The sequence below is a fragment of the Phragmites australis genome, chromosome 4 (genome assembly GCF_958298935.1).
Source record: "Phragmites australis chromosome 4, lpPhrAust1.1, whole genome shotgun sequence".
NCBI lineage: Eukaryota > Viridiplantae > Streptophyta > Magnoliopsida > Poales > Poaceae > Phragmites > Phragmites australis.
This window is the reverse complement of record NC_084924.1, coordinates 31,473,850-31,488,016: the sequence shown is the minus strand read 5'-3', so window position 1 is coordinate 31,488,016 and position 14,167 is coordinate 31,473,850. Positions and strand designations below refer to the sequence as shown.

The window sequence follows — 14,167 nt, the reverse complement described above, 5'->3', positions numbered from 1 at the left end:
CTGATATCCTGACATTCCTAACTGCCCACGCCGCAGTGTCAGTCCCTGCCATGCTTTGGCAGAGGGGCGTGGGTCCATTAACTGCACGGGTCCCGTCCCGTATCATCCGGGGTATCTCGGGATAACGTTGCCAGGATCAAAGCGTTCCGCCTGCCACCCTGCCCTGGCAGAAGAACAAGACAGGGTGGGCGCGCCGGGTGCCTCTGTGGCCGCCCGGTGGGCCCTCTCAACGGCGCCAGGACGTCCACAGTGACGGGTGATCGGATGCGCGCTACGTTTTTCCACCGCCCCTGTCGCTTCGCCCGGAGGGAATGATGACGCCTTTCTCCGTGGCGTCTTGGAACTTGCGCCCCCTCTTTCCCATTTGGGGTAAGTTGTGGTCGGCGAGTGTATAAAAGGAAAGGATCAACCTGGATCAAGGAGGATCGAGCTATCTCTCCAAAAAGGAAGCAATCTCCCCAAAAAGCATCCGAAGAATACCACAAGCAAGCTCGAGTAGAGCTAGAGCAAGGGAGCCTCAAGCTCTCTGTTAGACAACATACCCTTGTAACCAGATACATCTTTGAAGGATTCCCTTCGAGAAAGGATATTGCATCCACACAGGAGTAGGGTATTACGCCCCCGTGCGGCCCGAACCTGTCTAAACTCCGGTGCATTTATTTCTCTTTGCACTAGGTCGATCATCCCCCACCACCGGCGGTTGCATTTTATTTCCACTTCCATTTATTTCTCCGACGAACTCGTTCAGGATCATCCCCCGGCCGAATCTTTAAAAAGGGGTCTCTCGGGATCCCTGCGACAGGAGTTCATCCTCCGACAGCTGGCGCGCCAGGTAGGGGGGAATATCCCTGAATTTGTTCGTTTGCTTTCTTCCACAGGAAAAGATGGCCGGTGGGCATCGTCTCCAGCGCTCCGGCTTCACTTCCAGTGACGGAGTGCTGCCCGACGCCCAAGAGGCCCTAGTCGCTGCTGCGTTCCAGCAGCAGCCACTATCCACGCGCGCGGTTTTTCCCTCCCAAGGGGACCAAGGTGCTCGGTACCAGCAGAGTCTGCGGCGATATCATCTGCGCCATGTCCGGGCCCGATCTCTCGAGGTGGGGGACCTAGTTCTCCGACGCGTCCAGTCGCGCGAAGGAAAGAATAAGCTGTCCCCTATGTGGGAAGGTCCCTTCACCGTGATCGGGGTCCCGCGAGAAGGATCTTTCAGGTTGGCGGCAGAGGATGGGCAGCCGCTCCCGAACCCGTGGAACATCGAGCACCTGCGTAAGTTCTACCCATAGACGGCCATGCTCGCGGCTCAGGTCAACCAGGCCGGGGGCTTTCTCCCGCCCAAGTTGACCGGGGGCTACCACCCATTGGGTAAGTCACCGTCGCCCAACCTTGTAAAATTTGTAAAATCAATATCTCAATATTCAATCGTATGTCAAAATCGTTTTTCTGGATTCCGTATGTTTAATCTGTCTGGTGAGATGCTCGATTGTGCGAGAAAAAATTCGCTCTCTCATTTTCCCTGCTGATAAAAGAATCCCAATCGGCATGCATGCGGGCAGTGGTCACTGACTTACGTCCGGCATGGTAGGCTGTGATGTTCGGTGTCGTGGCAGGCTCCCGGGCACTATCGAGTTTCGGGGCGCTCTGGGTAATCCTATCGCTCGAGCTGCTCGAGTAGTCCGGAGCCCAGGCCCCCAGGACGGGCTGTCGGTGCTCGGTCTGGTCTGTCATACCCGGGCGCTACCGAACCATAGGACCTCTGGGTTATGCATCTGTCTGCTCTCGTCCGCCGGTTTGGGTATTCGAGAGGTCTCGGGTCGAAAACGAGAGCAGTCTATAACAAGTACCGCACTAACAGAGCGCACCAAGCAAAGAAAATCCCCATTCTCTCTTAAGTCACAGGTCGACAATCAAGAGCAGCTCGACCGCGAGGGCTTCGATGCCCAGGTCGCTGGTCGGCCCCAAGGGTCCTCGGGTGGTCCTACCACTTAGGCATGGGTGGTCGAGATCACCCGATCCCGGGATCCTCGCGTGCCCCTAGACGTTCGGGCGCTCCGGCTGAAGGAACCAAGTCCCCGGGCACCCCGAGCTCGGTTCAGCTCGGTGCACCGACAATGGAGATTAAAGATAAGAAAGTTTTAGGTCTTCTCGGGTTCAGCTCGGTGCCGTCGGACATGCCCGGACTAAAACTTCAATAAATCCCTCATACCGAGTCAGTTTGGGTTGTATTAGTACTTGTTGAAAAGCTTATTGTGAGCCCTTTTCAATGGATCTGGCCCCACTATAAAATTTGTTGTCTACGAGTCTCAATGACCAAAACAATATTGAGTCCAAACTTGTGCCTAGTCTAGTTCAAGTCCAATTTGGTGTATTGGCTGGTCTGCATACCTTAAAGCCTAGGGCCAGCGCTCTTGTATCCTCAGATTGAGTTTGAGCATTTTTTTAAGGAGAACCTCTAGAAATAAATCTATGACATGGGGCATAGAGCTAAAAAATTATGGTAAGGCATGGTTTTATCAAGGACTCAAACACTCGCTTAAAAACATTTGAGTGAATTGTATAAAACTACAAGTATTGTGCCATTTATAACATAAAACTATAATATTGTACCTAGTAACAAATAACTAAAGTATTATACACTAACTTCACACAAACCCCGATTTTAATTAGATTCATCCCAAAAATGGTCTTATATTTCTTCAAAAATTCAAGAACCTTTTTTACATGTTCCATAATTCATGTGCAACCAATTTTAATTAGATTCAACGAAAAATCCTGCGTAGATTTAAACTAAATTCTCAAAAAAGCTACTTTTATAAATCCTAAAAATTATTAGTATCTCAAATAAAATCCCAAAAATAAAAAAATTACTAATATTCTTCTTATATGACGGAATAATTTCTAAAATTATTTTCAGCCCTAGGTTATATGCTAAAAAAGTGAGTTCCTTTTTAATGCTCCATTTATATACTTACAAAAATAACTCACTTTTTCACCGTATAAGCTAGGGTTGAAAATAATTTTAAAAATTAATCCATCATATAAGAAAAATATTAATAATTTTTTTCAGATTTTTGGGATTTTATTTTAGGCCCTAACAATTATTAGTAGTTATAAAGTAGTATTTTTTTTTGAAGAATTTTAGTTGAAATGCTACACAGTCTTTTAGTGAACTCAATTAAAATGAATTGCACATAAATTATGAAATACACACCAAAAGTTTATGATTTTTAGAGAAATACAAAACCACTTTTTAGATAAATTCAATTAAAATCGGGTTTTATATAAAATTAATGTATAATACTTGTAGTTTTGTATTACTATACACAATATTTATAATTTTGTGTTACAAATAATACAATACTTATAGTTTTATGCAATTCACTTTTGACTAAGATTAGTTGTGCCCATATTTGGCAACCAACCAAATAGGCCTGAATACGACAACATAAATACACGTCATATTTCTGCTTTCAATTTTTCTGCAAATGCTACTTTATTAAACATGCATTACATCCATATAAAAACATGTATTACATCTCAGAGCCCATCATACTCCAGTCCATGTAAGATGTATCCACCGTCCGAGGTGTATATTTATAATTTCCAAACTTATCGAGGTGCTTGATGTGATCCGACCTGAATAAATAAGCGCAAAGCCCACTTCCTCCACCCGGGTTGATCGAGTCTGCTCTAGGGTTTTTGCTACGCCGCCGCCGCCGCCTCTCTGCCCCTGCATCGCCTCCACCCACCGAGACACCAAGATGACGGCGCAGACAGCCGAGGAGCTCGCCGCCCAGATCGAACAGCAGAAGCTCGAGGAGCAGAAGACCGAGGTGAGATATCCCACATCCTCCCCTCCCGAATGGTACCAATCCGAAGTGGAATTAGTGATCGCATAGGTTAGGGATATTGTGGTCCAAGAGAATCTTCGATTTTCTTGCTAGTTGCAGATCCGTGAATCTGAACTAACTTGATTTCTTAGATGGTTCTTGTTCGATCATGTAAGATAGCATCTTTTGTAGTGTTACTATGATCTGTTAGAAATGGTTGGTGATGCTAATATATATTGGTGTTGCCGTGGGATGCTCCATGCGGTTGATTATTCATTTACGTGATGCTGCTTCTTTCTTTTGATCTCGCTTGTTTGAATGATTTGTTTTTCTACTCTTTTTCCGTGATACCGTTGTGTATTAGCTACTCTGCCTTGGGTGACACCTGAAGATCTTTCTTTCTTTTCTGGGTGTTGCTGACAGGCAGAGGAGGTTGTGGTCGAGGATGATGAGGATGACGACGAGGACGATGACGATGATGACAAGGATGATGATGAACTGGAGGGTAAGTTATTGTGATCTGGGTGTATTCCATTTTTTGTTATATAAGGTGCTGATTGGAACGACGAATGTAAATCTGTGAAATTGGTGACAACATTATTATTTGGTAAGGTCATGGTTGTGTTAATGCCTGCAGCATCCCATGGTTATGCATTGATGGATGGATTGGATTTGAATGTTTGGTTGTACGTTCATCGAGAATCATCTTGATACTGATGTTCCCTTATAATGCATACAGTTTGTTGTTATTGCCTTGATTATGTTTAAGTGGCCAATCTGCCTTTTGTCTTGTTTCTGTGAAATGATTTAGAAGCTCTAATGGTCTTTGTATTAGGCACTAGTATAATCAGATAGGGGCCAGATCAGTGGAAGTACTTTAAATCCATGGATCTGTATGTTTTATTTTGAAACATTGTACGTGTCAGAGCATGGTACACCTACAGTGTTGTTGGACATTGTAAAATGCAGGTGTCAGGAACTCATGATATATGTGATTTTGAGTGTAAAGTGAAATTGATGGTGAACAAGATTTTCCTGTTTCTGATGCACATGTTTATTGCCTAATATTGCATTGCGTGCACATGTTTCTCTTTATTTTTTAGCCTGTTATTGACATTTGTATAAATCAGAAAGGATGGAGTAGATTATGCAGAGTTTGAGAGATTATGCTTAGCTTGCCGTGAATACTTCCAACTTCTTAATGTTTTTGTTGTTGCTGGTGGATATGTTTACACTAGCGCATTGCATATAATTTTTTTTTTTGTGTGTATCCACTACAGGAATAAAAAAACATGGGAACTATGCCATGCATACTTGCATAGACATGTAAACTGCATTGTTCCTTAGGCACTCTCATTTGTTGAAGATGAGTGCAGAAGCCTGTATGGGCAAGGCAATGTAACATAATGTGTTTGTCCTTAGCCAGTACAACGTCAAAACTATCACTTGGAAGTTATAGACTGTTTTGTTTTCAGTTTGGTCTTTGGAACAATTACAATACCCGAGTTCTGACAAGTATTGGTTTCATTGTATATTTTCAGGACAAGAAGGTGATGCCACTGGCAAATCAAAGCAAAGCAGGAGTGAGAAGAAGAGCCGCAAGGCCATGCTGAAGCTTGGCATGAAGCCCATCACTGGTGTCAGCCGTGTCACCGTGAAGAAAAGCAAGAACGTGAGTTACTACAGTCACTCTCTTACACAACAAGTTGCCCGATGTTTCTTCTTGTTTGGCTAACACGCAAGTTTTCCAGATATTGTTTGTCATCTCCAAGCCAGATGTATTTAAGAGCCCGAATTCCGACACCTACGTCATCTTTGGCGAGGCCAAGATCGAGGACCTCAGCTCCCAGCTGCAGACCCAGGCAGCGGAACAGTTCAAGGCTCCTGACTTGAGCCAGATGATCTCAAAGCCTGAGACATCCGGCATGGGGCAGGAGGACAACGACGAGGTGGTTGACGAGACCGGCGTGGAGCCCAAGGACATTGAGCTGGTGATGACCCAGGCATCCGTTTCGCGAGCCAAGGCCGTCAAGGCTCTCAAGTCTGCCGATGGAGACATAGTCACTGCCATTATGGAGCTGACGAACTAGAGGGGTCAGGATTTTTGTTGTGGTCGAACTATTTTCGTTTCAGTGCTATGCATCTTGAGCGTTATCTGCGGACCATATGCTCAGATAGTTTTATCGTGCTTGCTCCTTCCGTCGAGGTCGTTCCAACATGATTTGTTGTTTGCTGTCTTCAGCTATAGTTTATAGCTTATGGTGTTGTCTCTCTAGCAGTGGGTATTTCAGTCATGCCATGGGTTTTCTTATTTTTATTTGCCTTTTGTTGGGGGGAATGATACGGCGGAGGCTCCCGTTCTTTGATTTCGGCCACGGTAGTCAACCAAAAAGGGAGAGTAGCAGCGCTAATGTAAAAGCATAGATGTTCTTTCGTGCTCCACATGAGTTATGGTCGAGAAGACGTAACGAAGCCTTGGAACGAAGCCCATGCGTGATAACGAAGGAACGAAGGGTACAGACTCTCTAACTGCAGATTTAAACTATTAATATTGTTAAGCGTACATTTTAAGTTCATAGCCTTTCCTGTCCCACTCTGGTGCAGACGTGGTGTTCCAAATTTTTTAAAATTAGAAATAATAGAAAATTAGGAAAATTATAAAAATAAAAAATAGAATTTTAAAAAATCATAAAAAAGAAAAATTAGGAAAATCAGAATGTTTTTAAAAATAATAAAAATTTGAAAAAATGAATTTTTTTTTGAAAAAATTAGGGAAAAATCAGGACGCATGAATATGTCACATGCTGAAAGAATAAAAATTTAAAGAGTATGTAGGATATGTTGCATGTGGTCTAGTGACACATTACGCTATACTGTTATTTAGTAATAGAAATGCTAGAAATTTTTGATTTTTTTATAAAAAAATTAGTATGTACAACATTAAATAATGCAACACGTCATATTCTATAACACATTTTGCTTTTAATAAGGAACCCACGAGTGAGTCTATTACTAACTACAGTATAACGTAATATATTACTAGGCCACATGCAACACATTCTATATACTCTTTAAATTTTTATTCTTTCTAGCATGTATATTTGCATTATTTAATGTTGTGCATACTGATTTTTTTTTAAAAATCATGAATTTCTAGCATGTCTATTACTAACTAGCAGTATAGAGTAATATGTCACTACCACATGCAATACGTCCTACCTACTCTTTAAATTTTTATTCTTTCTAGCATATGACATTCATACGTCCTGGTGAACGTAGCTGCGGAAAGCGCTTTTCTCGCATTTCAATTATGGGGCTCCGGTGACCATAGATCTGTTCACTGTAAAGCAAAAGGAGGGCGGAAGCTTGAAGGAATTTACCCGACGCTTTGTGCGAGTAAATTGCCGGGCGAAAGGCCTCAGTGATGACACAATGGTTGATGCTGCATGTAGGGACTCCGGCCAGGGGAGCTGGCATCGCGCTTGGCGTGGAAGTTGGTAAAGCACGTGGATGAGTTATTCACCAAGATGGAAGAGTATTCAAGTGTCGAGGAAGATGAGCTTCTGAGGCATGCCGATGGGTCGACCTCCAAAACCTAAGCTACAGGACATGAGAGGAGAAAGTACCTCGCGGAAAAGAGAGGGAAGAGCACTCGAGGGAGATTCATCAACCCTCGGACAAGCACAGAAGTCATCACCGCCATTTTCATTAGGTGAGGGGCCACAAGTTAGGGGTCCTCAACATTAAGGAGACACAAGATTGTAGCAGGCACAGAAGCGAAGGCTCGACGAGGGGTCAGGGCCGTGGCATTGGGCGGCCTCGACCGCTGTACTGCACATTGCATGGCGAGGACACCGGCCACACAACAAAGCTGTGTCTGCATGTAGTGGCCTTGAAGGAGGGGTTGAACTGACAGTCTTCTCGATCTCTCAGTTCGTCGTCTTCACACGAGGCTCGAACGATGCATCCCATGGAGGTGCATGGGACGTCTGGCTTCAGATCAAACCCCATGTACTCTCATCCCCCTATTGCCCTACCACATGGGCTGGACCCCCTCATTCGCAATATTCACAGACACCTGAGCTGCCACCTCTGCTGGCTAGGATGGCTATCAAAGCCCCTGCTGAAGGGCCGAGGTTCGTCCAAAACATGGAAGGAGCTAGAAGTGTAATATTAGCCATATCTAGAGGTGCCAACTATGATCTCAAGTCCAAGAGACAATGAAGAGAATATGTGCATAGAGTTAACCATGTGGAAACTAGTTCCCCAATAGTCATGTCCCAATGGTCGCACCAACCAATCACATTCTCCCAGGAGGACCTTCGGTTTCATGACTACCCTCATACGGATGCCTTCGTTATTTCTACGGAGGTATCCAAATTAGAGATACGCAAGGTGCTAATTGATGGGGGAGCTCAATGGATCTTTTGTTTACGGAAGCCTTCAACCAGATGGGCATCTCAAGGAGTCGCCTTTGACCAGCTGGAACCCCTCTGCAAGGCTTCATGGGAATGCTGGTGGAAGCGCTCGGAAGAATCTCCCTCCTAATATCCTTTGGTGAAGGGGGACGATTGTGAACGGAAGACATCCTGTTTGACGTGGTCGACGTATCCTATCAGTACAACGCCATATTCGGGTGGGGATGTTGTCCAAGTTTGACGATGTGGTACATCATGGCTATCTGTGCATGAAGATACCCGAGCCAGTGGGTACCATATATGTATGGGGGAGATCAAAACACGGCTCGCGAAATAGAATATGGTTATGCTCTAGGACAATGAAGGGTTCACACGTTGTCTGAGGCAGGCATAGAAAAGCAAGGGGGTGCGTTGCTGAAGGCCAAGCCCAAAGGCAACACCAAATGAGTCCCATTATGCCCTGAGGATGAAAGCAAGTATGTGCATATAGGAGTGGAGCTGCTACCCAAACGAGAGACGAAGCTACTGGCCACTCTTTGGACTAACGGAGACATCTTTGCATGGTCTCCCCAAGACCGCATAGGAGTGCTAAGAGAACTAATAGAGCACCATCTGAATGGGACCCCTGCAATAAAGCCAAAGAAGCAGAAGCTTTGGAAAATGTCCGCTGATCACCAAGATGTTGCAAAGGAGGAGGTCAAGAAACTTCTTGAAGAGGGGATGATTCATGAGGTTATGCACCTAGAATGGCCAGTGAACAGTATATTGGTGAAGAAGCACAATGGCAAATGGTGCATGTGCATGGACTACACTGACTTGAACAAGGCGTGCCCAATGGACGATTTCCTGTTGGCCAAGATAGATCAATTACTTGATTCCACTGCCGGATCAGAACTTATGAGCTTCCTCGACGTATATTCCAGATACCATCAAGTTTGTATGGCCGAAAAGGACAAGGCCAAGACAAGCTTCATCATACAGTCGGGGACCTATTGCTATGTTTGGATGCCCTTCGACCTACGCAACACTAGAGCTACCTTCGCAACGCTAATGTGCAAAGTGTTGTGTACCTAGTTGGACCACAACGTGGCTGCATATATTGATGACATTGTGGTCCAAAGTCGGTGTGAAGGGGATCATGAAGCGGATCTACAAGAAACATTTGCCAATCTTTGCAAGGCTGGCCTATGATTGAACCCGAAAAAGTGTGTTTTTGGCATCTGCTCAGACTAGCTGTTGGGATGCTTGGTGTTTCGCAGAGGCATCGAAGCAAACCCGGAGAAAATACAGGCCATCGTCGACATGGAGCCCCCAAGATCCATCAATGACACATAATGTTTGGTGGGAAAGATGACCTTACTGAATTGATTCATTGCTCGATCTGTGGATAAGAACATGTCATTCCTCCAAATTCTTCAAGGGTCAGACCCCTTCAGGTGGACAGACAAACAGCATGGGGCCTTTGAGGCCCTGAAGAGCTATTTGATGAAATTAACCACCCTATCCAGCCCGGAGCCTGGAAGCAGATTGCTACTTTACGTGGTTGCATCACCTTCAACATTAAGTGCTATATTGGTTTTGGAGAAAGAGAGCGAAGGGAGCCTTTGGCAGCTACTAGTCTACTTCATCTCTGAAGCGCTAAACGACATGAAGGAGCAATACTCCGAAGTCGAGAAAATGGCCTATGCAGTGGTCATGGCCTCTCATAAGCTAAATCACTACTTCACGGCTCACCCTTTTACGGTCCCAACCTCCTACCCCCTGAAGGAAGTCTTCTCAAACCACGAATCCACTGGATGCATCAGCAAATGGGATGCAGAGCTCTCCCCACTATGTGTCACCTTCGTGGCACGCACGGCCATAAAATCACAGGCATTGGCGAATTTTGTTGTTGACTGGATACCCAGAGCAAGGGAGTTCAAAGAGCCACAACCCAATCAAATATGGACCATACACACTGACAGAGCGTGGGGGCTCTTTGGCGCAGGCACATCGATGATGCTCATATCACCATGAGGATCGATGCAATTTTATGCAGCCAAGCTTTGTTGCGAAGCCACCAATAATATTGCAGAATATGAGGCCATTCTACTGGGCCTCTGAAAGGCAAGAGGTCTTGGAGCTAAGCATGCAATGGTGAAAATAGATTCATAACTAGCACGATACTTTCAAATACTACTCAATATGCAGAGATACTTCATAGGCTTCATGTTGAAGTCCATACCGAGGGGAGAGAACCTGGAAGTAGATGCCCTTGCGAAGGTCACAGTCCAAGGCACTTCATTACCACCAAATGTATTCTTCGATGTCCTGGAGACCCCAATGGTCGGAAAGGATGAGGCAACGACCAATATCGCCGTGATAATGGAATAGGATTGGTGAGAGCTCCTCATGGCATATCTGCAAGGGGGAATACTACCCAAAGACAACACAACAACAAAGAGGATTGCTTGCCGATCACGGAATTATCGGATCATTGATGAAATACTCTACAAGGAAGGAGTTTGCACACCCTTGCCCGGATGCATGCCGAAGGCCGAAGGAACATAGCTCCTAGGAGAAATACATCATGGTTTGTGTGGATCTCACTCATGTCTGAGGGCCTTGGTAGCGAAGGCATTCCAGTAAGGTTTCTACTGGCCCATAGAAATTTCAAACATGGAGGCTCTGGTCGTTCGTGCCCAAGATGCCAGTGAATGGGAAGACAATCGCACCTTCAAAGAAACCTCCTCCAGCCTATACCTCCAGTATGACCTTTATCCCAATGGGGAATCGACATCATAGGGCCTTTACCTCGAGCACCCGGTGACTTGCGCTACATAGTGGTGGTAGTAGACTATTTCTCCAAGTGGCCCAAAGCCGCCCCGCTAGCCCGAATCACCACGAAGAACATACAACGTTTCTTCTGGAAAGACATTGTGTACCGATTTGGGGTCCCTCGGGAGGTGACCCTTAACAACAGGACATAGTTTGACTTCACTCTATTTAGGAACTTTTGAGAGAGCTTGGGGATTAAGCTGTGCTTCGCATCAATCGACCACCGACAATCCAACGGGGCAGTTGAAAGAGCTAACAGAGGCATCTCAACAACAATAGCCAAGTGGCTGATAGGGCTACCAAAAGGCAAATGGGTAAAAGAATTGTTGAAGGTCTTATGTTCCCTTTGCACAATGCTCACTCGACCGATGAGCTTCACACCTTTCTGCTTGCTCTTCGGGGATGAAGCGGTAGCCCCGGAGGAGGCCCGGGTCAAGTCTCTACAGATCATGTCAACTAACTCTAGCAATGGGGCTTTGTCGAAGGACCTAATAGAGGAGACTCGCCTAGTAGTAGCCGGTAACTTAGCAAAGTACCAAGAGGAAACCAGACGATGGGTCGATAAGAAAATCGCTGGTCTAGCGTACCATCCTGGGGACCTAGTGCTCCGGTGCAAGCTAAACCATGAGACAGTGGGAAAGCTTCAATCTAAATGGGATGGCCCATTAGTTGTGGTACAATCCTGCAGACTGGGCTTGTATCGCCTAGCAATGCTAAAAGGTGAGACGCTAACTCACATGTGGAATGCGGATTCACTTCGCAAATACTGGCTCTGAGGACCAACCCTCGTATGGCCCACTAGGATAGGTAGGATTAGCTAGGGCCTTTACTTTTCTGTAAACTCCATACAAGTACCATTGGAGTTGTACTATTTTCCTTGCAAGGGAAACCTCACTCTGGGGTGCAAGGTTTTTAACGAGGCATCCTCTTAATGTACCTCCCAAAGAAATGAAAGACTATTTCCCCAAAAGAAGAATGTGCAATTATGTTTCGATTAATCAATGCTGGCAATTCGAGGACACGCCACCTCTAAAGCTAGATGTGCCCAAGGGCCCCAGAGGGTTAGTGCTCTGATCACCCGTAACAAAAGAGGGTAGTAGTCTAAGGGTCCCCTAGGGTTGATGTCTAAGGACCCGCTCATGATAAATGGAGGGTCGTCACCCACATATGGGCTCGACTCCTCCTAAATACCGGCCGGGCCTAAGGGATCCAAAGGGCTGACTCATAAGGACTCGCCCATGATAAACTGTAACACCTTGATTTTCACTTTTGCAATTTCCTAAAATTTTCTAGAATTTAATTAAGGTTTAAACAAATAGAGTAGGTTAAAACCTATTTTCTATATTTAATCCAATTTTGACATAGGTTATATTTCTTTATATGCATTCATGCTGGAATTAGTCATCTAGGGGTTCCTTCGTTTTTGTTTGATTTTGATTTGCGGCTTTTGTTTTGAGTTAAATTTGCTTTGATTTGTTTTCCAAAGGTTTAAAAAAATGAAAAGGAAAAAGAAGAATCCTTCCCATGCCGCTCTCTCTCCTCTCGGCCTGCCCAGCCCACCAACCGGCATGTCTCCCTCCTTCCTCCGCATGCCTCTCCCGCTTGGGCCAGCCTCGGCCTAGCACCATGCCGTACCGCTCCAGCCCATGCTTCGGACTAGCTCTCCATCCGCTTGCTCCGCGCAAGCTCAACCGCTCGCCCGTTCACCCACAAAAGCACACGGTCGCTTCTCGCCTTCGTGCTCACCTTCGTCTCTTAGTCGGATGCTGCCGCCATGTTCGAGTGCTACATGAGTCCACCATCGCCTTGGAGTCTGGGACCACCCCAACCCTCGTTCGCCCACCTATATAGGTCCCCGCCTCCTCCTCGTGTTTTTCCCAAGCCAAATCCGTCGCCTCTCGAGTCAACTCACCGAGATCCAAAGCCACCGACACCATTGCCATCGCCGCCTCAGTCTACATCGCCGCCGCACCATTCTGTTGCCGCTTCGACCCATCCGAACTGACCAACAAACCCGCCCACCTTCCATGAAGCTTGTGCCGCCGCCGATTTGGGTCCCTGGCCACTGGAACAGCCCTGCTGACGTGATCCCAAGCTCCTTTGGTTTCCCCACCGTCACCAACACCCCTCTGGTGCCGCTCCAGCCTCGGTAAGCACCATAATGAGATCCTCGTTAGCTTTTCATCGTAGTTCGCCGCTTTCCATCACCACTGGTGAGCCGGAATGTTATTCCGGTGAATCTCCGGTGTGTGTGCTGCCGCTCTCCCCTTGGCTCCGCCTTGCCCGCTGTCTGCTCTAGTCGCCCCTCCTCTGAGTCATATGATCTATAGTGAATGGTCTAGATTAGATCCATTAGATACCCCTTCATCCACCAATAGGAAGTTGCCATGTGTCAATATAAACACAGTCAGTAGTTTTGCCTCGTTAACAAGCCACCTCAATGCCACATCACCATTTTAGCTGACATGTTAGCCTAGTCACGCCTAATCAGCTGCCCAATCAACGCTTGCGCAATAAACCCTCTGCTGACGCAATAATTCAAGGATTTCAGTAACAAAAATAATCCGTTCAACTCTGAAATTCGTGTAATTTTCCAGAAAACCCTTGTTTAGTAAAACCATCATAACTTTTTTGTCATAGCTATGTTTTAAGCGATTCTTGCACCGTTAGACTCGTTTCTCCGAGCTCTATCTTTCTAGATAAGTTTTGTCTTATTATCCTTTTGTTTTGTGCTCTGTTCTTAGTGTGTTATGTTTGTATGCTTTGTTGTAATCATGCGATTTGACGTCAATGCCCTGTATCAATCTGAGGGACATCAAGACTAGGAGCTAGAGTACACTAAGCAGCAATAAGGAGAAAGCAAGTGTTCTTGATCATTCTGAACATATGTTTTTAATTGTTTTGATTTACAAAACTGAATGCAATGTATGTAAACTTGATGGGTAGTAGGGTTTACCTAGTTCTTCCTTTACATTGCTTGAAGTCTAAGTGGTAGTTGGTATGAGTCTTTTGGGTAGAATTGCTTAGCCATGCTGGGAAGTGTCATATAATTGATTAATGGACATATGCAACTAGGGTGATAAACATGATAGCAACATGGAACTTAGG

General features: G+C 45.6%; 1 protein-coding gene across 1 annotated transcript; it reads left to right on the top strand.

Annotated features, from left to right (window-relative positions):
* The first annotated feature begins 3,654 nt into the window (after window positions 1-3,654).
* Window positions 3,655-6,099, top strand: LOC133916105 (nascent polypeptide-associated complex subunit alpha-like protein 1). The gene is made up of 4 exons (XM_062359617.1): window positions 3,655-3,827; window positions 4,248-4,329; window positions 5,366-5,496; window positions 5,576-6,099. The coding sequence occupies exons 1-4, from the start codon at window positions 3,756-3,758 to the stop codon at window positions 5,912-5,914; spliced, it is 624 nt and encodes a 207-aa protein (XP_062215601.1). The 5' UTR covers window positions 3,655-3,755; the 3' UTR covers window positions 5,915-6,099.
* Window positions 6,100-14,167: the final 8,068 nt, after the last annotated feature.

What these genes read in the sequence shown, in the direction of transcription:
- LOC133916105 (XM_062359617.1), top strand. Translation starts at nt 3,756, where the DNA reads ATGACGGCGCAGACAGCCGAGGAGCTCGCCGCCCAGATCGAACAGCAG. An exon ending in TCGAGGAGCAGAAGACCGAG is followed by an intron (nt 3,828 to 4,247) that starts GTGAGATATCCC and finishes TGTTGCTGACAG; the next exon opens with GCAGAGGAGGTTGTGGTCGA. An exon ending in CCGTGAAGAAAAGCAAGAAC is followed by an intron (nt 5,497 to 5,575) that starts GTGAGTTACTAC and finishes CAAGTTTTCCAG; the next exon opens with ATATTGTTTGTCATCTCCAA.